This window comes from Diceros bicornis, chromosome 20 (genome assembly GCF_020826845.1).
Source record: "Diceros bicornis minor isolate mBicDic1 chromosome 20, mDicBic1.mat.cur, whole genome shotgun sequence".
NCBI lineage: Eukaryota > Metazoa > Chordata > Mammalia > Perissodactyla > Rhinocerotidae > Diceros > Diceros bicornis.
This window is the reverse complement of record NC_080759.1, coordinates 20,885,681-20,911,801: the sequence shown is the minus strand read 5'-3', so window position 1 is coordinate 20,911,801 and position 26,121 is coordinate 20,885,681. Positions and strand designations below refer to the sequence as shown.

Genomic DNA, 26,121 nt, shown 5'->3' with positions numbered 1-26,121 from the left:
GCAAAGACTTTTGATCTCTCAGAGGTGTTTCTGAAAAGAGTCAAAAAGTTCATGAAGAGTCTTAAGGGAAAGTTGTGGCCACTTGTACACAAGTCCTATGAGAATTTCTTTTGAGTTCCATGAGCAATTTCAGATCATAGGCCTGACCACACGTTCCTGGAACATGCTGTTTTAAGCTATTTGAAAACAAACGTGGAAGATAGCCCTAATCAGAGGGCAGGAGAAATTTTAACCTAATACACTTTAGGAATGTAGCATTTAAATAGAATTGCCTCCTCAGTATCTTTCCTGGAGAAATACATTATTTCCTCAATGGAGTGGCACTCCCCAAAATTACATGCCATTTAACACGTATTAATCTAAAGGCAAAGAGAGGGTTTGGTGGGGATTTGTCCATTCCTAGACTTCTAACACTAGAAAAATATCTGCTGACCTAAAATTAAAGGATGTAACAAACTTGTAGAAAATCTTAAAAGATTAAAAAGTATTTGGTCCCCCGTCACCAATCATATTCAGGGCATTTTGTGTTGCTCCTCTGCTCACATCCTGCCTACCACATTGCTCCCCAACTCACTCAGAGTCAAAGATGAAGTCAAAGGCCCTCCCATGCTGGACCTCCCTAACCTCATCTACTGCTCTCCCCCACGCATGCAGCTCCAGTCACACTAAACCCCTTGCTGCTCCCCACACAGAGCTGTTTGCCTGCTCTTCCTGCTTCCTGAATGCTCTTGCTCATATCCACCTAGCTCACTCATCCACCACCTCCTCCAGGTGTCGACTCAAATGGGGCCTTCCTTGATCACCTTATTCAAAACTGAACATCAATACACACACACACAGACACACACCACTGAAGGCCCCAGCACATCCTATGTCCCTTTCTTGCTTTATTTCTCTCCATAGCATTACTCTTCATTCCACATACCATTTATTTCACTTATTTATTTTATTTATTTTCTCTCTATATATCCTTCTTTCCACCACCAGGAAAGAAGATGCTTAAGGGCAGGGATTATTGCTGGGTTAGTTCACTGCTTTATCTCCAGTATCTAGAACTGGTGTGCCTGATACATAATAGATACTCAAAAACTACTTGCGGAACGAATGAAAGGCAAATATGGCCATGGCCTCTCCTTCTCCAAGCCACTAAAGGCTATAGCCACTAGTTGTTAGCAGTTAGTGTCACTGTAAGTGAAAATGATGGTGTCTCAAAACTTGGAGACCTCCACAGCTACATAGGAAGAGAAAGTGTGAAGGGGTCATCTGGAAGAGCAGAGACACATGACCTTGACTGTGAACAAGGCTACATGATAACGTAGATACTACAGGGAACACAGGTACTCCATATACAGATTTCAACCAACTATCCTTAAATATATATTTCTTACAAAGCATGATCAATAATGAACCAGCCAAGACAGGACGAAAATTTGTACTCAGGCCCTCACTTAGAGTGCACAAGTTAAACAGTACTAGATTCAACTCACACCAGAGAAAGCGGTTACCTTGGATGGTTTGTCCAGGCTTTGAGAGGGAAGCTATGATTAACAGATGCCTCCATGGAGTCACTAAAGAGTCACCTTCTCCGGGTCCCCCATGGAGAAGCACCGATTTCTAAGGTTGTTTCTAACCCTCAGCATTCTCTGCTTTTCCCCATGGCTCCTTAATGCTACCTGGTTAAGTAACTCTCTTGATATGTAATTCAAGACTCTCCACAGTCTGGGCCCAAGCACTCTCTACGACTCCTCATCTGCGAGCCTTGTGGACTGGTCCCCAGTCCCCCAGAATGCCATTCACTTCAATGCCTCCATGCCCTTGGCCACGCTCTTCCCTTTGCTTGCACTGCTTTTTTTTCTGTGTCCTCCTCTGTTAGCTCCCTGCTCTTTCTCTCCCTCCTCAAAGTCTAGCTTAAACATTATCACCTCTGTGCAGCTTTCTCCATTCTCTTCAATTAGAGTCAAAGGTGCCAATTCTGCACTCCCATAGCACCATTGTGAAAATGCTCTGTGAAAGATTAGAAAAGTATACCTCATATTAAAGTTTGTGTGCCTGATTCTCTCACAGCATTTCTTGAGGGTGAGGAATATGTCTATTATCATGGTAACCTTGCACAGTAACTTGAACAGAATAAGTGTTTAGTAAACCAGTTGAAATCCTTAGAAGCAAAAGGAAGCAGCACACATGGGTTCTTAGCTAACTGGGCAAAGATACCCAAAGGTGCTAGGTGGTTGTTAATGGTTTCCAACCTGAAGGGTGTGTATTCCTAGGAGCTTATAAAGGAAATGATGGAGATTTGCAAGCTACTTTTCAATATTTAAGAAGAAAGTAATGGAAATCATTCTTTTATTCATGGAAAGAAGGCAAAGTCTCACAAAACCATTCTGGCCTGCAGCAAAGAAACCTGATAGCAGCCCAGAGTTGACTCCGGTTATTTTATGCCGATTGGACACCAGACTGACAGCTGTGTCCAGATGCTTTATTGCAGGGACTGGGCTATTTTAGCCATTGATAGCGCTATGCTTAGCAGAGGGCATGGCACAGAGTATGCACTCCGTCAGCATCAGCAGAAATTTCCAAGTGGCAGATATCAGCTCAGCATAAAGAACTTTCTAACAATTGGCGTGTTTTTAAACTGGAAGGGCCCATCTCAGGAAGTAATGAGTTTTCTATCACTGAAGATATTTAAGCAATAGCTGGACGGCCTCTCCATGGGTTATTGGGGAAGGGCTTCTGGCATCTGTTGGGAGTTTGGACTAGAAACCCTCTAAGGTCCCATCACTCCCGAGAGTCTATGAATCTAAATAATAAATAGCCAAATTTCTTCTTTTATCCAACATACCCAAATATGTTAACTGAGAGTTATTACCTGTTTCCTGGTAAATTTCATTAGCTTTACTCTTGGAAAATGAGAATTTTCAACATAACCATGTTTTGGTGGTTTGAGGAGAACAAATTCACAGTCAAGTCCCTTAAAATATTTGCTTGGAATTTTGAGGTAGTCTTCCAGAAGTGCTTTGGAACCACCTTCTTGGACTGTGAAATTCTGTACCTCCAGAGGAATCCACTTAGGGATGATATCCACCAAGATTTCAACTCCACTCACAGCTTGGAAACCATTCATCACATCCAGTAAAAAACGGTCCTCTTGTTGGTCAGGTGCAGTCTGCACATAATGGATATTACCATCATCAATATCTTGTTGTGTAAATGTCAAAGGGGACTTTTCATCCGCACCCAAGCTGCTTTCTTCTGGTAAAGACTTTTGGAGGTATCCATGCATTGGCGGAGTTCTGACAATGAACATTACCTCTGAAGGAATATTATCTTCATGCACACCCTTGAGTTCACATACACAACACACAAACACAAAAACACATTAATACATGTAAGAGTCAAGACCCTTGATGAACCGAATGTTTTTCTATTAATGTCCACAAATGGTTTAAGTTACAATCAGGGTTGATACACAGTTTAAATCTGGGTCTGCTCCAGTGATCATGTCAATATTTTGCATTTCAGCCCTGGTCGCAAAGAAGAGTAATGGTCAACAACACTTGAATAGCTACTAACATGTTAACAAGGCATCATTCACAGTGGCAACAAACCCAGGACTCAGAAAGATGAGCTGAGAGAAATAAAATTGTATAAAGAGAAGGAATACAATATGGTGGAAGCAGCAGCTGAATCACTAAAATTGCAAGACTTTAGAGGAAAGTTTATTTTTCTCTCCCATTTTAACTAGCTCAGCATTTTCAATATATATTGAATTCACTGATTCAGCAAAATCCATCTCAAAACTGTTCCTAATTTATAGCCACTGAACTACACATGCCCCCTTGTGGTGAAACTTAAACATAAACTCTCTAAGATCCTGAAAAAGAATTGAGAAAAGCTGGTGGGCTCCATAGTCCCTTGGTCAAACCTCATTATTTAGTAAAACTGCTTCTGACTTGAATTGATTTCTACTTGATGTTATTGGCTGCGTTATGCAAACAAGTAAACATGTTTGCAGTCCTGGCGGTAGATTCAGAATAGCCTGCATTTGTGGCCATTGTCATAAATCACAGTTTAAGCACCCTGCACAGGATTACCCTAAAAAGAACACTCTCTCCTAACTCTGATCGGCAGGTCTGTGCCTGCTGGAAGGTCCCAAGAAGGAGCCCCAGGAAACCAGGTAGCCTCTGGTGTGAGGTCTCACTCCCGGCATTCCATTGGTCCAGGCCAATTTTATCCATCACTTTCAGGAAAATAAACAAGCCACATTCAGAGCTAAGGAAATAAACTGTGTCATACAGTATCCTCTGCTGTTTCGGGAATGCTTTTTATGTTTGTTAAGTTACTCTAAGGTTTTAGACCCTGCTTCATCACATTATGAACATAACTCAGTTGAAAGGGAATATTGGCAGTGTTGCTAGGAAAAATGAAAAAAGATCTCTTAATTTACTATAATATATACATCTCCTCCTCATTCCCAGTTCCTCCGACACTAAACACACACATACTCACGTGTCCATGTGCACACAGCTGTACAGTAAGGCTTAGTATTATTTACATTCCATTTCCAACTATAGGAAAATTAGTAGTATCAAACTTATGAAACCTTCCAGCTTTTCTTCTCAACGGCATTCACACTTTTAAAGAATTCATTCTAAATACCAGCAGAGAAATCAGCACACAAATAGCTTTCAGAAGCAAACAAATAGATCATTCGCCTCTGTGGTTCTGGGAGAGTGAGGAGGCTCGGTGCTAGGTCGACTACCTACCTGGAGCCTTCCTCTACTCAGTTTTACTGGTTTTCCTTCTTCAACTACAAGGGTCTTGCTGTGTAGAATTTGGGTGTGACGTTGGTGGCTTTCCAAGTACACGCGCACATAGACACCCACTTCTAAACATGTGTCTTTAACTTTCACTGTCAGGTTGAAGACATCAAAGTTGCCACTGCCGTCACCCCTATAAATCACACGTCCTTGCTTCACGTCATGCTGGGAAAATGTGCGGGACACCGAGTTGTTGACCAGCACTCTGCCGTGCTTCGGGGGGCGCACGATGTGGAATTCGATCTCATGGTCCGTTCTGACATCTTGGTTTGTGGTGACACTGAGGTTGGCTGCTGTGAGGCTGCTGTCCTTTCCTCTCTGTACCAGCAGCCCCGTGTTGTTGGCTATCCGGACGTAGGGGTCTGACACACTGACCTCAAGAAGGGAGGACGTGTAGTGGACGCCGTCTGTCACAAACAGCACAAAGCGGGCCAAGTCTGCACCCCGGTGCCTGAAGAGCACATGCCCTTCCTGTAGGTCGTCTTGCCTGAACTGGTAGAGTTTCTGAGTGGGGTCACCAGCTCGCACCAAGTCCCCATTTGGGATGCCCCGCCGGGTGTAGAGCAATTGCCCATCATCAAAATCGGAATCAGGGTCATGGTAACAGAGATCTGCCAGGGTCAATAAGCGCTGGCCATTCCGCACAACGTGGAAGACCTTATCTACCACGCGCACTGGTTTCTCATCATTCTTTAACTCGACAGAAATGGTGACTTTGATTTCTGTAGACAAACGCTCTGTGTCAAGATCCCTCATCATTCCCTCTTGGCCTGGTCCCGTGCTGGAGGCCACAACGAGGAATTCATCACGGTGAGTCTCCGAGTCATCGTGGACATACAGCAGCCGCTCACCCACTATGTCTTGATTAGTAAATGTGGTGATATTGTCATGACTTCCCAGAGAATCTGGAAAGCCAATCAGTTTCAGCTTCCCATGTTGAGGACTCTTGGTGATTTTGTATTGGAAGGTCTGATTGTCCAAGGTTTGAGCAAATAATTCCGACTTTGTAATTAATTTCCCTTCTCCTTCTTTTACAAATAATCCTCTGTTCGTTACAATAATGTGCATGTTATATGCTTTAAAGTTTATTCGGAAAGTATAATCTTTTGATTCTATGTGTTTTGCAACAATCAAGAACCTAAATGTATCTTGTGTGTCTTCCCTGGGCCTCTCCCGTGGTTCATAACTTATCTTAGAGTCTGTAATGTTTTGTTGGCTGAAGACTGAGTTTGTTTTTAGAATTTTATTGCCATGTAGCAATTTTCCTTTCTTAGGGGGGGTCAGTAACTTAAAATGTAATTCCCTCTCAGCTACTTCCACACCCTCTGTCACAGCCTGCAAATGATCAGAAGTCAATACTTGTCTGTTCATTTTACTGATCTCGAGAGGAACATTTTTCAGAAGTGTAAACTTTAGCCATTGTACAGTAACAGGAAACATCAGCTCTTCACTGATTTTCCCTTCTATGTTAACTTTAAATTTAAAGTGATCCATTACATTTTCTAGCTGCAATTCTTTGAATGTATTATGGTACCGGACCTGACCCCGATCAATGGAATGCTGAGAAAAGGAACTAACTTGTTCCCATTCACCACCTGATCCCTGCCACTGAATCTGGCCAAACTGAGGTGGACGAGTGACATTATAGCAGGTTTCTATCTCATGGCGTTCACCATTAACCTCCACTGACAAGTTACTCTGTGTAATCAGAACGATGCCACCCTGCTGTACCACCACACCGGTCCTGTTGGCCACTTTAAAGTCCCAAGGAACAGCCATGACCCGTAACACCACTGTATTGCTAACCAGCTCTCCATCACTTGCTCTCAGAAAGATCCGAGAGTTCCGATGGCCCCTGTGCACATAGAAAATGTTGCCATCTCTTAAATCCCCATGTGTGAAACCATTAATGGCTCTCCCAGGATCGTTGGTGTTTTCTAAAAACCCAGCACCAGAATTGAAGTTGGCAAGAACTGAAATACTAAGACTCAAGGAATCCGTGTCAGGGTCTGACACGTGTATTATATTTGGAGTCAGTCTTTTCTTACAGTTCTCAAATAGGAGAAGCAAGTTTCCCTCAGGGAGCTTAAGGTACGGGGGATCATTTACTGGAATGACAATAATGTTAAACACACGTGGAACATGTCCTTGCAGATATAACGGCATTTCCTTCTTGCTGTTGAAAGAGACCGAAAATGTGAAATAATCCCTAGGTTCTTCTGAACCGTCATGGACATACCAAACTTTTCCTTGCCCCAAATCTAACACAGTAAAAGCCTTCTCCTTTTCTTGCTCAGGGGAAACATCTAATCGAAGGAACCCATGAAGAGGCATTTCCTTTATTTTAAATAGTATTTGAGAATGATGGATACCCAAATCCTTAAATTCCACATCCACCTTCATATGCCTTTGTTCTAATAAGGCTTGCCCACCTTCTTGAACCTCCAAGTTATTTAGAACCAAGAAACGGCTACTTGCATCTTGAAACAAAGGCTTGCCTGCCTCAGGGACAGCAGTGGACAGGGGAACTTCTGACTGAACCAGGTTTGCTGTTGTTGTTATGGAAGGATTTTCATTACCATTACTCTTCATTTTACACCCAGCAGATATGTCTTTGGAAACAAGGGCATCCTTTAATGCTCTCTTTTCCGAATTGGTTTCCAAGCCTCTTAAGCACCCTTTGAAAGAGATTCCTCCAGCAGATTTCCTAGGCACAGAGACAAGTTCTAACCTCTTAACTTCTTCTCCCTTCCGGTTATGAAGACCTCCCACGAAGAGGGGGCCTTCAGATACAAATGATTTGCTTTGCAAAGGCAGCAACGTCCTCACCCCTTGTCCATCTACCATCAGGTCCAGATAGTTTCCAGTGAATTTGAGTTGAATAATGTGCCACTTGTTGTCACTAACTAAGCTAAAAGAAGAGAGCTGAGTATTACTTTTACTCCTTCCTACATGAGCCTTCAACAGACCTTTAACTATTTCCAAAGCAACAAAATCTCCTTCTCTACCTGACTGAAATAAAAGCAAGGCTTGCTGACTACCAGTCTGCAAAGCAAATTCCAGTAGCCCTTCCCCTTGCACCCTCCATTCTGGGAAGGTGACATAGGATCTGGAGCTAAAGAAATTGATGGCTTCATCCTCCCCTGCAAAAAATTCATCACTGCACCCTAGTGACACCTCATAAACTTTCTTAAAACCAGGGTAAGATCTAAGGGACGTAAGGATCTCCCTCTGGTTAAATACCACATCCTCCATACATCCACGGAAATTGGGGAGCTCTCCATCTAGGTAAGGGACATCAAGTTCACTGTGGCCTGCTACGTAGATTCCATGTTGAAAGTGAAAATTGTGCATCCCACCAGTGATTTGGCCAGTTGTCTCATAACGTTTATCAATAACCAAAGAGAGATTATCCTTAACACAGTGCAGTTCCACTATATGCCAAACCAAGTCATCCATACGAAGTCTTTGCTCAGAAAGGAGCACCTGTTCATCTGCACCCAAATTCACTCTCACCTGAAAGAGAAAGAATCATAATTAACCAATCTCATCCCATAGTGTTTTATTGAGAAAACAAGACTATTCACAAAAGAGAAAGAGAGAAACTTGGACATGAAAACTCTTCCCATATTTATGAACTACATATTGAGGTTAAAAAATTTCAGAGTTGGAATATTTAAGAAATGCTGGTAAAATTGGAAAAGATTCCTACCCTTACAAATGGCACATGATTTTATTCTAGCGAAATAATAGTTATCAAATGGATAACTATTTTGTTCTCTTTCTCTCTCACTGTGTTTCTCTCCAGTAATTGAATGCTTATATGATTTTAAACATTTTTAAAAATCTTACCCGTAAGTTTCCTGATAGAAGTTCTATTATACAGTAGTCATTTTTCCCAGCTGCAAGAAAAAGTAATCCTTGTGGCTTGCTGGTTTGAAATTTTAACTGAAGAGATAATTCAGAGAAAACTTCTACGATGTTAAGCTCTACATAGCTTTCACCATAAAAAGATGCTAGGGAAAAATTTTAAAAGTATAAGTTAGTACATTTATTACACAATGACTATTTTACTTTATATTGTCATCTCCCTTCAGGGACTGACTCTTCCAAAGAAAGCTGCCTTGCCCAAGGCCACACCTGCTTCCTGGGGTAGCCCTCAGATCTGACATGGGGGTACAAAGGCTCCGTATTCTCTCACTCCAACTTAGGACAGCTCTGATGGATCAGTCCCTCTTCAGAACTCTCAATAGGGGTGGCTGAGGCTTCCACTGAAACCGAATTGCAACTCTACTTCTCCACCTACCCAATACTGCTTCCTTCCTTCCTTTCCACAGGGGTTAATCCTAAATCACTGGTAGTGATCTGGTTTAACAGTGGAAGGGAACCCACTAGCCAGTATGAAATATCACGCTATGAAAAATACGGGGCAAATAGTAACTATGAGGACAATGGAATTGGGTGTCTATTGCTAAGTTTGAATGAAGCTTTGGAAAAAGATAAGGAAAAGCTAGGAGAGACTAATCCACAAGTATAAGCTAAGCGTCAAAGCCAGAGGGCTTCTCTGGTAGCATATAAAGTCCTTCTCATCTCCTACAGCGGGAGAGCAGAGGAAGTTGAGATGCCACCTAGGAATTAATTGTCAGAGTAGTCAGCTCCAAATAAAGTTAAAGTCCCAACCAAGATAAGCTTGCTCTAACAAGGGTAAGGCCCTGGTTGGGAAAGAATGGAACACCGACATATGGAAGGGGGACATCTGGGTTGATGCATTCAAATATCTTGGGTCCCTAGATCCCTCTGAACCCTCTTAGCCTGCAGAAGTAGCCTATTCCCCTAGTAAGGCTGGCACTCTCCTTGCTTAGAGGATGCAGAGGCCTCTCTCCACAAGCAACATGTGACCCCTGAAAATATGCCCCCATCTCTCCTGCTGGTCACTAGACCAAAAACTAAGGTTGAGTCACAACATAACCTGCATAGGGACATGTTGAGCTTGGTATGGGAGGAAAAGGATGAGACCCTAAAGGACCTGCAGGACCTACCCAGAATGCACAGCCAGTCACTGGGAGAATACACATGAGTCAAGGGGGAGAGAACATAAAGTTGAATAAGTGAGAGTTTATAGATTTGGAAGAACTCTCCAAGGATACAGGATATAACACATTAGCAAAGACTCTCAGAAATGGTGTGAACTCCCTGCTAAGGCAGCTCCTAGAAGCATGGGAAACACACTGACTCACTCTTAAGTGAGGCAAACATGATAGAATTGCTATGACAGATGGTGGAAGAAGAGATTAAAAGGATGGAAGTGGTACATCCAGCATTGAGCAGGAATAGGGCCAGAAGGCACAAGCAAGCTACACGAGATGGTAGCCCAGAGCTCCAGGTCAGCACCTTTCTTGCACCAGCAGCTTTCCCTCAGCTCACATATATGGCTGCATGGGGGATCCCTTATTACCAGCTGATGGAGGAGCAAAACACCTGAGCTTGGTTCATGGCTGAGTCAGCTTCATCATATGGGTGCAAGCTCCAAATGGACTCCAGCTGTACTACACCTCCTCGTAGGGGAGACCATGAGAAATGCTGGCGAGGGAAAATCCTCCCAATAGATAGAACTTTGGGTGGTACACCTCATCATCCACTTTATAGGGAGAGAGAAGCGGCCTGAGGTTAGAATATATAAAGGCTCATAGGTAGCGGCAAATGGCCTGGCCAGATGGTCAGGAGCCTAGAACGAGGAAGATTGAAAGAGCAGGGAAAGGAGGTCTGGGATAGATGCATGAGTGTCACTATGAAGTGGGAAGATCTTTATACTGCATGTTAATGCCCACCAGAAAACGTCCACCATGGAATAGGCACTAAACAACCAGGCAGACAAAATGACTTGGTCAGGTGACATCAGCCAGCCTCTGTCATCTGCCACCCCTACTTTGGCACAATGAGTGCATAATGAAGTAGTCATGGTGGCAAGAGTGGAGTCTGCATGCACCCAATAGTATGGCCTCCCTCTTACCAAGGCTTTCCTAGCTCCTGCTGCTGCTGAATGCTGGTTTGAAATTTTAACTAAAGAGATAACTCAGAGAAAACTTCTATGATGTTAAGTTCCTCATAACTTTCACCATAAAAGGATGCCAGGGAAAAATTTTTTTAAAAAAAGAAGTTTGTTAGTAAATTTATTACACAGTGACTATTTTACTTTATACTGTCGTTTCCCTTCAGCAAAAGAAAGCTGACTTGCCCAAGGGCGCACCTGATTCCTGGGGTGGCCCACAGACCCAACATGGGGCCACCAAGTCCTCCAACAGTCCCTGCCTCCGATAGAGTCCAAAACCAAGTCCCCAGTATGTTCCCATCCCTTGAAGACCAGCTGTCCACTTGGTGGCAAGCTGACTTCAATGAAACTCTTCCTCCCTGGAATGACCAGTGATTCATTTCAACAAAAATAGACACATATTCTGAGTATATATTTGTCTTTCTTGCCTATAGGGCCTCAGCTAGCACCACTATCTAAGAGCTACTAACACAGGATGCCAAATAACATCACATCAGTCTAAGACACATCCTTCACTCCAAAGGAGGTGTGGTAATGGACCTAAGACCATGGGGTCCACTGGTCCTATCACATTACTACACCACTGAAGCTGCAGGCCTGATAGAGTGTTGCAACAGCCTGACGAAGGTACAGTTGAACCACCAGCTCAGAAGCAATACCCTATCAGGGTGGGATTCCATCCTCTAGAACACAATATACACTTTATTTTTATTTTATTTTATTTTTTTTACTGTGAAATTTTTGTTGTACCTTATTGTTTATCAGTCACCATATAAGCGCATCCCTCCATCCCTTGTGCCCACCCCCCTCCCCCATAATAGACACTTTAAATGAAAGATCTTTACATGGTCTTTAAATTAAAGATCCTTATACACTTCCTACCATATCTCCAGGAGGTATAACATACGGATCTGAGAACAAGGGGTAGATCAGGAGTGGCCTTGCTCACCACCACTCTCAGTGACCTACTTCAGGGATTTGTGCTCCCATTCCCATAAACCATAAATCTATGGTTTCAAAGCTCCTAGTTTTCAAAGGGGAATGCTTCCACGAGGGGACACAAGATTCCCTCTGTATCACAAGCCAGAGCTGCTGCCTGAACATCTCAGTCTCCTTATATCAAGGAACTAGCAGACAGGAGTCTTCTCTAACTTGGCCGGTAATTGTTACACAACAGGTTCACAGAGGCATATGTTGGGTGCCCATGTGGTCCCCTTGGACACCTCTTGGTGCTTCTTTGGCAGTAAATAAATAAGTGCAGTCACCCTGTCCTAAGAAGAGCATGTTGACAGGAGCTCAGACACCTCAGGGATGAGAGTCTGAATCACATCATCAGGTAGCCACTGAGACCAGCAGAGATGCCAGCTGAGGGTAAATGGATCTGTAATGGATAAGGAGGAACATGAAGATTATCACCCAAGCACTGTTCCCAGGATTTACATGAAGAAGAGGATCCAGGTGATGCAAGAGGTAGACTGGTAGAGTCCATGACGCACCCTTCAGGAATAAAGGGCTTTCTACCCTTCTGCTATGAATGCTGCTGGAGATAGACCCACCATCTTCAGAACTCCCCTCAAGTTCAGCTGAGGTTTCCATTGAGACTACACTGCAGGTTGACATCTCTTTTCCCAATCCAGCTCCCTTCCCTTCCTCAAATGTTGATCCCAAGGACATTCCCTAATAAAGTTCCTGCATATTAATCTCCATCTTAGAGTCTGCTTCCTGAGGAACCTGCAATGTCTGCCTCTCCTCTTTGTTTCCACAACACTCTGTGCATTCATTTATCCTAGCATTTACCATGCTGTATTGAAATTACTTGTTTATTCCTCTATCTTCTGCACTATTCCATCAGTTTCCTATGATGAGGGACCATATCTTTTCTATCTTTGTCTCTCAATACTTATCAGAGTGCCTGGCACACAGGTAGTGTAACAGATTCTGTTGGTGCCCCATTTAGATCCCCTTTGATAGGCTGGTGCACTCATCCTCCAGCTGATTAACCACATTATCCAGAAATTCCAGTGACGTTACACCCCCTGCCCTGAAGGGCCACCTATAGGCATTAACTGGATTGAAAGAGATGTCTAAAACATGTAGAATTCTGTGTTGCCATTCATATTGCAGAGCCTCTCTGGGCTCAGGCTGAGATTAGATCAGCTGAAACCACATCTTTGCTTGGCTTCTTCTCCTGCCCTATCCTGCTTCCATGACTTCCTCACAGTTCCTGCTGGTGGTGATCACTCAGTAATTCATTTGCACTAGAATCCCTGCCTAAGCCTCTCTCTCAGGAGCTCAAGCTAAGATAGGTAGGCAGCAAGCAAGCATTTATTGAACCAAACTGAACTAACCTAGTAGACCTTCATTACTAGTTGAGTAAGCTCAGGCCTAGAGATGCTTAGGGACTTACATAGAATCAACAGTTAGAAACAGAGTAAGACAAAAACCAAGCATTCCCAACCACCAGTCCAGTGCTTTTACCAAGAAAGGGAGTTGACACAGAGAATGAATAGGATCTCTACAGACTTTTTCAGATATGCAGACGCTCCCTTTTCTCTAGTTAAAAACAGCAGTTAATAATTAAACTCAATAAAACTAGAATGTAGAGATAAGGTCACAAAGTCAAAACACACAATTAAAAACCCACTAGTTATCCTGGTTTATCCTCCTGGCCTTCCCATTACTGAATTCCCCTCACTCCAATTTTTGACAGACTTCGAGGCTGTATTGTTAAGTTTTCAAAACCAGGAAATGTTTTCTAAATCATAAAACCTACTGCTGAGAATGACTAAGTAATGTTAATAAACAATATCCTTATATTTTCCCATGTTTCACCTCTCTGGCACTAAATCAATTCCAGTCCCAGCTGGTGGCTAGAAATTTCCATCGCCTCAGGGGAAAAACAAGGAAGCAGGTTTAAAACTTCTGGTTTGACAGCCTGAAGCCAGTTCTGTCCTCACATACTTCCAAATTGACCCCCACTTTTGTGGCCCTTAGTAAGTGCCTCAAAATAACAATAAAAAGCAAATAGAAGCAGAAGGAAAACTTGTTCCCAGAAAAAGAAAGATCTCTACCTGCAGCAAAGGAAAAGGTGGATTTCAGTACTATATGTGTGTAGCAAAGCAAGTTGAACAAAGATCAGAGCAACTTCCTGGTTTTGTGTGCTAACATAAAAGGTGAAATGGTTGAATGGAAGTCATAGTTTGCCAGTAAGGTAGGTAAAATACTTTTCATGTAAGGGAAGCGTTTATGTTTCTCAGTAATTTCTCCCAGGAGAGTGATTATTTTATTTATTTTATCTACCTTAGAATTGGTTCCCATTTCCTTCCTCCAAACTACATCTTTCTGAGTTTTTGTTTGATTTTGGTTTTGTGTTTGAGTTTTTTTGGTTTACTACACATTGAGCACCTACTGTGTGCCAAGTATAATCAGGAGTTGGAGGTAGGCAATTAATAAGACAAAGGGGCTTGCAATCTATCTGAGGAGAAAGGTGCTCGGAAAGAAGAGGGCATCCAAGTGATATTACAGAGTTGGTACAACAGAAGCTTGTTTGGGGCCTGGCGAGGGTATGAGAGAAGGAACGATGTAACTATAAAGTGTCTCTCCCTGCAGATCTAAGTGTCCCATCCTATGTACACTCATTCTGTCCACAAATACACCAAGTGTTTTGTTCTGGGGATTCAACGGTAAATGAGGTAGACCACTAACCAAGCAATTACAGTTGCTTGATTATTAACTGGGAAATATTAAATAGTAACTGGTAGACCTAGTCAAGGGGGGTGCAGTAAGGGTATTTCAAGTAAGATAATGGCTTCTAGGAAGAGTTGGTGAGGGATAGGGGAGAGGAAAAGGAGAGGAAAAAGAGGGGAGAAGTAAGAGAGAAAGAAAGAGGTGACTGCAAGGAACCAAAGGGCCAGTCTGGCTGAGCACAGTGTGAGGAGGGGGAACCAAGGTGAAAGCTGCAGAGGTGTGACAGGTCGGGGCAAACGGTCAGAAGGCTAATGCCATCACGTTCATCTGAAAGGCCTTCCACGAACTTTCAATTTAAAGTGAATGTGTGCGCACACGCGCTTGCAAATACACATACCCAGTGGCTGGCTACTCCTTTCAAGGCCCTTATCATAATCTCTGATTACCTTTACTTGTTTTCTTGGTTATTATTTCGGCTCTTATACCACACCACCCAAAAAAAAATGTAAGATTTTGAGGTCAGGAGACTTTGGTAGTCTTGATCACTGCTCAGTTCTCAGTGTCTACAACAAAGCCTGGCACATGTAGGCACTGAATAAATGATGGCTTTGGAAGCCAAGTTGAAGAGTTCAGACTATCCAAAGAGGGCCATAAAGAGATCAAACAGGGAAATGACAGGATCAGATGGCAGTTTAGAAGATGACTCTGGCTGAAATGCAGAGAATGGACTCAAAAGGATGACTAGGGTGCGGGAAGCAGACAGTGGGAGAAGTGGGTGGGTTCAAGAGATATTTAAAAAGTAGGACTGTCAGGGGATGGAAAAGAGGAAAGACAAAAGGGAAATCCAGATTAATTTCCAGATTTCTGGCTGGGTATCCACTTCCTGAGAGGGGGACCACAGGAGAGAAGCTTCGGTTTCATCTTGCTTTGTTTTGTTGGCACATATATGGTAAGAACTTCTCAGTGAACATTTGGGGAGCAAACGGCTGACTGACCAACAGGATACCTGTGGGCAGGGGCCCACTCAGCGGGGGGCCTTACAAAGCATCTTAGGAAGGTTGAACCTTATTCTGCAGACAGTGAGGAAGCATTAGTGGTTTTCAGTTGGGAAAAGACATATCAATTCTGTGTTTTAGAAAGATAGGTCTGGTCACTATGTGAGGGCAAAACGAGAGTAGGATGGAAACCGATTAGGAAAGTATTTCAAAAAAAGATTTCAGAACTGTTTGCTTTCACTGAAAATTAGAATTGCCTTTTCATAATACAATATTTTTGGTAATTTTACATTGTGTCTCTTTAGATACTGCTTTTCTTCCAAATATGTTCTACAGATGATATGTGTAGAAGCTTATTTTTAAGATTAAAATAAAAAACAAAAACAAAACTTCTCTGCTAGAGTACTTGCATTATACAAAGTCCTAAGATGAAGTCCTAAGAGGAGGTCTAACATTATAAAACAGCTCTTACTCACGCTGTACCATTTGAGTGGAGTAACTTCACCTAGAAAGGAAAGCCACATTTTCTATTTTCTACCCACAAATCTATTCTTAAGAATCTCTACAGTGTTTTACTATGATATCAGTGTTACATGCTTTATCAAACTGAAGTTGAATATTTATTCAAGAGATAACTAACTTTATCCAGAGCACTCTGAGAAAGAAGAAAACTTACAAGTATGAAACAACTCAGCACAAACACCTAACATGCCCTGGGATGCCCAACCCCCTTTATTCATTGAAAGCAAACCCCAACAGAGAAAGTTCTAAAAGTCTCTCCCACAAAACTCAGGTCCACTAACAGTTAAGTTGGGACAGAAAATCAATGAGGGAAGAGATATTTACTCCCAGCCTGCAGGATGGGCAGTTGACCAGGTGTTCAGTGGGCTGCAGGGGTGGGAAGGGGCCTCTGGCACCACATCTCTATGCTAAATGTGTTGCTGACACTGTTGGGAGGGTGGCGGAGGAGCAGGTAGTAGGCCCAGGACCACAGTGAGGATGCAAAGACTGGGTTTCCAGGTAGAGCCAGAGCAATCCACAGCCCTGGAATTCTTGCTGTCACAGAACAGGACTCACCAGACTCTCGTTTTTCATTCACTCCCCAAACATTAGTCTCCATGCCAACTGCTCAGATTGCAAAGAGAAAACCAGCACTTACCCTGATCTTATGCCCTCCCATGGGGCATTCTCCAGCCTGCTGCATATGGCCCTGCAAACTGTGCCCCGCACAACTCCAGGGGGAGCTATTCCTGTAGACTCTGTGGATTCCTTGTAGCACCCCTCTAATGAAGCAGTGAGGCAGTCCTGGTTGAGCTGACAACTCCCTCCTTAATGACTACAGAGCCTATGTCCTATCCTGGATGCTCCATGTGTGGCATTTATGTGTTTCTGTGTTTGCTGCCCCACTGTCTGGGAGCTTTCCAGGTCCCAGCCACAGGGTTTGGGGTGACTGCGGGAGCCAAGCTCACTCCCCACAGAGATGAGACTCTTCCCTAAAGCCCCTAGCCCCTCATTCCTCTGATGGCATGTGCCATCTTCTGCCCCTGCCAGAGTTGTATGGCCCTTGTGTTATCTCTTTTACTAGGACAGAAACTCCCTGTATAAGTTTCCTATTGCTGCTGTAAGAAATTATTACAAATTTAATGGCTTAAAATGACACAGATTTATTGTCTTACATTTCTGGATGTTAGAAGTCCAAAACAGGTCTCAAAGATCTTGAATCAAGGTGTCTGCAGGGCTGCAGTCCTTCTGGAGGCTGTAAGGGAGAATCCGTTTCCTTGCCTTTTCCAGCTTCTAGACAGGGCCACACTTTTTGACTGGTGGCCCGGGCCAGCAATCACATCACTCTGACCTCTGCTTGCATCATATCATCTCCTTCTCTGATTCTGACTCTCCTGCCTCCCTCTTATAATACCCTTGTGATTGCATTTAGAACCTCCCAGATACTCCAGGATAGTCCCCTCATCTCAAAATCCTTAATCTGATCACATCTGCAAAGTCCCTTTTGCCATGTAAAGCAACATAGTCCATGTCCTGTTATTCTGCTTTCCACAAATCCCAGGAGTATTCTGTCATTCAGTCACTCATATTTATTGAGCACCTATCATCTGTGGGTACTGGACTAAGTGCTGGGGATACAGAGGGGGATAAAGCAGTAGCACTAGGGCCCCTGAAGCAGAGGGTATGAGTTTTGTTTGTGCTCTGTATGGCCCATACAGCTCTATTTTTTTTAATTAAATTTAAAATATTTTTTAAATAAAAGAGATTTTAAATAAAAACCTGGACTTTCTGGCTTCCCTGCGTAAATCAGGCGCGCAGGCTACCCTGGGACCCATTTACTCCCACGGCACAGTGACCATGAGTGGAGTGTGGATGCTCCAGCTCCAGGGGTCCCTACTCCGTGTCACCTCCTGCCACACCAGCTGTTGCTTGGCTCACCGTGACACAATGGCCACTGTTAAGCGTTTGGGTTTGGGCACCACAGCTTCAGGCAGAAATGGCAAAGCGGGTGCCAAGATACTCACTGCAGAGCCAGAAGAAAACATTAGGACTCCAAGGGTTGGAGTACTGAGGCTTTATTCATCTCCGATTTACAGACTGATTGGCATCCTGCCTCAGTTGGCATGTGAGACCAGCCATGTGGCTCGCCTGCTGGGTACACAAGTCTCCCCAGAGGAGGAGCGGGAGTTCTGCAGCGCAGAAGGGTTGACGGCGGAGCCCTCAGTCTCTCTCTTTCTCCATTCAATGACACACCACACCTGGGTTTGCCTGGTTAACTGGGTTTACAATCATATTATCTCACATAACTAAACAAATCCTCACAAAAAGGATCAGTTTCTTTTAAAAATTCCTGCAAACAAGGCACAGATTAAAGATGCAAGGACCAGTACATGCAGAGGAACTGATGGTGCTGGCCCGTCTTCCCTTCCAGTACAAGCTCTTCATCAGCCCTGTTACAAAGTCAAAGCAATAATACACTAACGAGATCTGATAAGAAGGTAGTCAAAAAATGAGAAATTATCGAACTATTGACAACATGGGTCTAGTGCTGTACCACGAGGAAGCGGTTAGTGACAGTCGTATTGATATCTGATTAACAAATAGAGATACACTGGAGGTGTATGACAAAGATACTCTTACTGAGACCATCTCTGTCTCCCAAAGGTGGCATCCTGCTGTGGTGAGACTCGCCAAGCTGAGGATACATCACCCTGTGTCTTCTAAGGACTGAAAGCAGTGTTCACCTAAGTCTTTGACAACTAGATTCTTCAAAGCAACAGCCTGAATCGGCCAAGGAGATAAGGAAGAAACCTAAATTCAGATCACACATCTGGCTACTCACGAAAATATTCTTCACACTCCCCCAAAGCAGCTTTTGGTAAGACTTCCGGTATCCAACACAGTAGTCTCCCTTTATCCATGGTTTTGCTTTCCGTGGTTTCAGTTACCCATGGTCAACCATGGACTGAAAATATTAAAGGGAAAATTCCATAAATAAACAATTCATAAGTTTTAAATTGCACGCCATTCTGAGTAGCGTGATGAAATCTCTCACCCTCGGGCTTTGTCCTGCCCACAATGCTACGTCACAATGCCTCCGTCATTCACCTCATTTCATCTCATCACAGGCATTGTATCTTCTCACACCATCACAAGAAGGGTGAGTACAATACAGTAGGATATTTTGAGAGAGACCATATTCTCATAACTTTCATTACAGTATATTGTTATAATTGTTCTACTTTATTATGAATTATTGTTAATCACTTACTGAGCCTAATTTATAAATTAAAATTTATCATAGGTGTGTATGCATAGGAAAAAACATAGTAATGTATACACAGGGTTCAGTACTATCCGTGGTTTCAGGCTTCCACTGGGGGTCTTGAAACATATCCCCTGCAGATAAAGGGGGACTACTGCATTTGCCATGCAATTAGAGCCAAGGGTGAAGAACAGTACATACATTAAAGTATGTGCTATAGAACTTTTTATTCAATAAACCTCCTCCATCCACATTCTATACCCTTAAATGGAAGTCTAACCCATACTGGCTCTTTGCCTCACAGCAAGTTAATTGCACAGACGAAGAGGAAAGAGGGTAGTGAGCAGGAAAGGAGGGAAATGAGACTTTATTAAATAGTTCTCAGGCTGCTAGAATGTCTTACACACACATTTTATTCAAGTCCCTCTGAAGAAGATATCATCCCAATTTTACAAAGGCAAAATCAAGACCTAGAGAAGTGAAGTAACTTGCCCAAAGTCACTCTGAGAATATATGACAGCACCCATATTGAAGCCCAAGTCCATCTGACTCCCAAGCCATGGGCTTTTCACCACCCTACACTGACCATCCAGATCACTGGCTCAGCCCCCTTCACCACCGAACCTGTCCTCCAATGCCATTCACTGCCCTCTCAGATCTCTTCCGTCTGCAACTCGCACCTTCCCCCTCAAGGCCACATCAAATCCACAGTCACAGCAGCCCCAGACCTCCAGTTCCTGGCCCAATCTGCCCTGCAAGCCAGGCAGGAAGGGGCAAGGGAGGGGGCAGAGGAAGAATCAGGAAGGAAGGAGGAAGATGAGGAGGGAGGAGCTGGATGGGTCCACAAACAGTAGGATTAGAGCAGAGCCGGAGGTGCTGGAATCAGACCTGGAGCAAGAGGGGTGAGAGCGAGGTGTCCCTGCCTACAGGTGCGGGTCACCTCTGGAACATTACTCCAAAGCTCCCATCGAAATCCTCAGTGTAGGCAGCAATGACACTATGTGTCTACGCCTAAAATGAAGTAAATGAGTGTTCAGCATTTAATCTGAATACTGCAAAGAGACACAAGGCCTTTGATTTAGAATGTATTCTCTAAAAAAGTCTCAAAGGAAGTCTTTTGTTGAACTGAATTAAACTTCAAAGCGCCATGGAGGCGGGAAGGCCCAAGTGCAGGGCTCAATTATGTAAAAAGTCTCAATAATTATGCTGTTATTAGGAATCTTTGACTTCTGAGAGGCGCCATAGAAATGTACAGCACTTTCAGCGAATTGGGTCCAGAAAATTTAAGCGGACACATGGAAGGACTTAAGGAACAACAGGTCAGCGACCAAAGGATTTCAGGGATGAGTTTAAGGCTTCCAAACCCCTGACGGTCACGTGCAGCCCAGTACCTCTCACAGGGCCTGGGGAAGGGGCTGAGCGGAAAAGGAACCGAAGGGAGGACAGCAGGAATAGTTCATTCTGCTCGTCGGAGTGCAACCAGGAGTCCAGCTGCGAAACCCCAAATCCGCGGCCAGGGCCGCCGGAGGTCAGCAACAGGGCCCTGCCTGGCGGCTCCCCCAACGGGCCGCCTCCGAGGGGCCCGGGCGCGCGGGGCTGGGGGGTGGCAGTTTTCCGCGGCGGCGCCGACACCACTGCGCAGGGCCGAGCAGTCCCCTCCTCCGGCCGCCAAGCTCCGGAATGCCCCGCCGGAGAGTTGAAGTCAGGGTCGCCGCGGCCCTAGCCCGGCCGCAGCGTTTCCGGGCCCCGAAGCGCAGGGGCTCCCTGCCCGCGGCCTCCACCCGGCCCGCCTGCTCGCCCCCCTCTCCTAGCGGGCTCCGCGCGCCGCCGGCCGGGGAAGGGACGGGGAGGGGAAGTTTGGGGCGCATACCTCCGAGCGCCCTGCAGAGCCCCAGGCAGGCGGCGAGCAGGACGAGGCGGCGGGCCCCGAGCCGCCCCATCCCACCGCGGCGGCCCCGCGCCCCGCGCTCACTCCGCGGCGGCGGCCGAGCTACCTGCGCCGGCCCCTCCCCGCCCGCGGCCGGGGGAGCCTGGCAAGGGGGCGCCGCCCCCAACGCGCTCGGGGGCTGGACCGGGGCGGGGAGAGCCATTTGCAACCTGCAGCTGTCGCGCTCCATCAGCACTCTGGATCACTCCGTGACTTGCGGCGCGGGCCAGGCCTTCTCCCTGAAACCGTGGCAAAATCAAACCAAGCTGGTGCTGGGGTCCCAGCGCCCACGCAGGCGCCACCGGGCAGAGAGTACGTGGCCCTCGCCCTGCTTGCCCAAGATCTGCCATGGAGTTAAGTGTGTGAGCAGGCGATGGTGAGAAACGGAGGCTAGAAGAGTTGGTAGGAGGGAGGAGGATTCCTGGAGGAGGTAGGATCCTAACATGGCCTTAAGGCAGCTGGTTCCCCTGATTCCAGTGAGCTCCAAGAGAGCGGGGGCTTTGTTTTGCTTATTGCTGTATCCCCAATGTATACCTGGTGCATAGGCATCAGCAAATACGTATTGGATGAATAGGAATGAAGGAGAGAAGATGACATAATTGTTCCTTCTCAGATGTGAGCCTTATTTTTATTTATTTTAAAAGACGGTCCTGCAAAGTAATTTCATTGAATTTTTGGAGCAACTATCAGAGGAATTAATCAACACCCACGAATCATGTGCGGGAACACTCACCTCCTGATTTGAGGCACATGCTCATAGAGAGGAAGAGCCTCCACCCAGGTCTGAGACTTCTGGTAAAAATGGACTCGAGCAGGGGCTGATGAGGACGAGGTTTGACCCACAAGAGCCCAGGGCCTTCTAGATCATCTTCTCTGGGCCACATTTCCTGGGTTGTGGTTTCTGCAACATTGGTGTTTGATGAAATGTTAATGCATGTGTGTCTTGACATGAGTACAGCCATGTTTGGCCACTCCATTGACCTACAGCCACCAGCACAAAAAGAAATACAAAGCTGCTTTCTGTGTGGTGGGAACTGGCCTTTTCCCGGGAACTGGCCTTTCTCCCACGGAGAGAGTTGCAAGTTGTAACATTTCAAGGCTCTTGGAGCGTCGTAGCCCGGAATGGACTGGCCATCTGTGCCGGGCTGAGACGATAACCAAAGAGAACAATGCACGTACACAACTACTGGGCTGGGACGTTAGCCAGGGGGCTCAGTGCACGTACGCCACTGATAACCATTTGTGCATGGAAACACTAAATGCTTGCTCTGCAAACTCTGTAATTGCTTACTCTGAAAATTACTGATGGTATAAAAACTGCTGGAAACTGAGCCCCGGTGAGAGTTCCACCTGTGGAAGGGACACCTTGCCCAGGACGTGTGATCCTTGCCCAGCCGCGTCGATTGACAGGGCTCTCCCGGCAGTGGGGCGTGGATGTTGTGAGTAACTGATTTGATGTGAAGCAATTGATTTGATATGAAGTAATTGATTTGATGTGTTCTCTTTTCGGTCAACCTGGTGTTTCTCTTTCCGGTTGATTTGTGTCATTTTCTCTTCAGCCGATGTGGGTGTTTTCCCTTTCCAGTCGGGCTGATGTTTTTTTCCCTTCTAATGCTTGACCTATCTAGATCTGTTTGCAGACTATCACCTTTACTATCCTCTATATAATAAAATATACCTTCAGTCCATTTGTTTGGAGTGGAAAGTGTCTTTTACGTCTCTGATCGAATCCCCAAACCTCTCATAACATAATTGGCGCTGTGAGCAGGATTCGATTAAGGAGATGCCTTTCCTATTCAAACGAAAGGTAACTGAAGCCAAGGTGGAAGAAATTCCAGGATGGGAGGACCCTCCCTTTTGCACTCTGGCTGGGGAGTGGGCTCATAGGTCAGGGTTATGTGAAGCTTGGGATGCTCGTCTGCGACGATTTGAACCGTTGGATGTGACCAAAGCTTTGCAGACGGTGGAAAGGAAAGAGAAAGATGATGTTTCCTTTTTGGCACGGCGAGGTTGGTGTTTGTTGACTGCTTATCGCCGGGCTATAGAAGATAGGGATAAGATACAGACGGAGAAGGCACTCTTGGAAACGGAATATCGCCGGGCTATAGAAGATAGGGATAAGATACAGACAGAGAAGGCACTCTTGGAAAAGGAATATCGCCGGGCTATAGAAGATAGGGATAAGATACAGACAGAGAAGGCACTCTTGGAAAAGGAATATCGCCGGGCTATAGAAGATAGGGATAAGATACAGACAGAGAAGGCACTCTTGGAAAAGGAATATCGCCGGGCTATAGAAGATAGGGATAAGATACAGATAGAGAAGGCACTCTTGGAAAAGGAATATTCAGATTTACAGTTGCCTGAAGTCAAGGTGGAAGAAATTCCAGGATGGGAGGACCCTCCCTTTTGCACTCTGGCTGGGGAGTGGGCTCATAGGTCAGGGTTATGTGAAGCTTGGGATGCTCGTCTGCGACGATTTGAACCGTTGGATGTGACCAAAGCTTTGCAGACGGTGGAAAGGAAAGAGAAAGATGATGTTTCCTTTTTGGCACGGCGAGGTTGGTGTTTGTTGACTGCTTATCGCCGGGCTATAGAAGATAGGGATAAGATACAGACGGAGAAGGCACTCTTGGAAACGGAATATCGCCGGGCTATAGAAGATAGGGATAAGATACAGACAGAGAAGGCACTCTTGGAAAAGGAATATCGCCGGGCTATAGAAGATAGGGATAAGATACAGACAGAGAAGGCACTCTTGGAAAAGGAATATCGCCGGGCTATAGAAGATAGGGATAAGATACAGACAGAGAAGGCACTCTTGGAAAAGGAATATCGCCGGGCTATAGAAGATAGGGATAAGATACAGATAGAGAAGGCACTCTTGGAAAAGGAATATTCAGATTTACAGTTGCCTGAAGTCAAGGTGGAAGAAATTCCAGGATGGGAGGACCCTCCCTTTTGCACTCTGGCTGGGGAGTGGGCTCGCAGGTCAGGGTTATGTGAAGCTTGGGATGCTCGCCTGCGACGATTTGAACCGTTGGATGTGACCAAAGCTTTGCAGACGGTGGAAAGAAAAGCGAAAGATGATGTTTCTTTTTTGGCATGGCGAGGTTGGTGTTTGTTGACTGCTTATCGCCGGGCTATAGAAGATAGGGATAAGATACAGACAGAGAAGGCACTCTCGGGAAAAGAAAATTTAGATTTGCAGTCTCGCTTGGCTATGATTCAATGTCAATATCTTGCACTGGGAGATCAGGCTTGTAACTACCAAGCTATAGCAGAAAAGGCTGCTGTAAGAGTTGCCAAATATAAATACAGAAAGAGGAGAGGAAAGGTAAACGAACGAAAAGTTCATATGGCCATAGCATCGGCCGGTCCTAAGTGGGACCCGGACACATGGGATGGTGATATCTGGGATGATGATTCTGAAACTGATTATGAGGAAGAGGAAAAACCGCCCAAACGCACAGAGGCACGTCCTCTTCGCCGTCGGCGGATGGAAATGGATGGTAATCATCCTGTAAGGAAAGATGTGATTGAGGATTTTAACCAACAAGAAATTTCTGATGTTTTAGCCCGGGCTACACAAAAGCCTGGAGAAGCCATTATAACCTGGCTTGTTCGCCTATATGATATGGGCGCTACGGGAATTAATCTGGATGCAGGAGATGCTTTTAAATTTGTAATTTTGTCCAATGAGCCAGTAATACGGGGAGCTTTCAGAGACTGGAGCATGAATGCTCACCCCCCAAATGATCGTGGACAAGACACTGATGGTACAACTTTATTGGCTCTTGCAGTAAAAGGAGCTCAAGATAAATACCCCACGGATGATATGTGGCCAGACACTAACAGACCATGGTATACTTTAAAAGATTGTGTTCAAAAGATGAGAGAAGAAACCATGAAACGGGCTGTGTTTCTGGGGTGTGGTGAAGCTTTAAATGAAATGACTTTAAGTGTTCAGGTGCGAAACAAGTTGATAAAAACTGCACCTCCGGCATACAAACAAATAATCACAACCCTTCTCATGAATGAAACTGAAAGTCCTATATCAACACTTGCAGATAAGATTATGCAGCTAGCAGACTTGGGAGACTGGCAGACAACTGAAAACTCTCCAAGAAGGGAAAAAAGAGAAACATTCTTTAAAAAGGATAAAATGACTCGAGGTGATATGTTTTTGGCCCTACTCCAGGCAGGAGTACCTAAAGACCAGATTGATGGAGTTGACACTAGAGAATTATGGAAACTATATAAAGAAAAAGGGCTGAATGTAAAACAAGTGAATAGAAGGGACAGTATAGAGGATGCTTCCAACCCAGTGCCTACTGCACCTAGTGCACTACCTCCTCCCTTGGATCCTCTTCTTGCTGACTTATGTGATTGAGGGGAAGGCCAAACCTCTGTATCGATTAGTGCCACTATAAGAAAAGATATTAGACCACATGTACCAATTAAAATATTTTGGAAGAATGGATCTACAACTAGTGTGAAGGCACTTGTAGATACAGGGGCAGAGGCCACCCTTATCTATGGGAATCCAACTAAGTTTCAAGGTACATCAATTCTGATAACTGGATTGGGAGGAAAAGAAATCCAGGCAGTTACCACTAATCTTTCTATGCAAATTGGGCAACTACCCCGGCGCACATATCTAGTTATGATTGTGCCAATACCAGAATATATAATTGGGATTGATATTCTAAAAGGATTGACATTAAATTTGGCTGATGGACAATACCAATTTGCTATTAGAGCTTTGTCTTTTCATATTAATGCTGTAATTGTGGGATGTTTGCATCATGAAGTAGAAATTCCACCTGCCACACAAGTGATCAATCAAAGACAGTATCGCATCCCTGGAGGACAACAAG

The 26,121-nt window shown here is 44.8% G+C and overlaps 1 protein-coding gene across 1 annotated transcript in view; it reads right to left on the bottom strand.

Moving 5' to 3' along the window:
* LOC131418869 (chondroitin sulfate proteoglycan 4-like) overlaps nt 1-16,668 on the bottom strand; it is a 71,105-nt gene extending 54,437 nt beyond the window's left edge. Inside the window, exons 1-4 of the mRNA XM_058563452.1 lie at nt 16,626-16,668; nt 8,670-8,833; nt 4,764-8,333; nt 2,867-3,337 (exon numbers count right to left, since the gene is read on the bottom strand). Of these exons, the coding sequence (XP_058419435.1) occupies nt 2,867-3,337; nt 4,764-8,333; nt 8,670-8,833; nt 16,626-16,668 (4,248 nt within the window). The remainder of the gene's footprint in view (nt 1-2,866; nt 3,338-4,763; nt 8,334-8,669; nt 8,834-16,625) is intronic.
* Nucleotides 16,669-26,121: the final 9,453 nt, after the last annotated feature.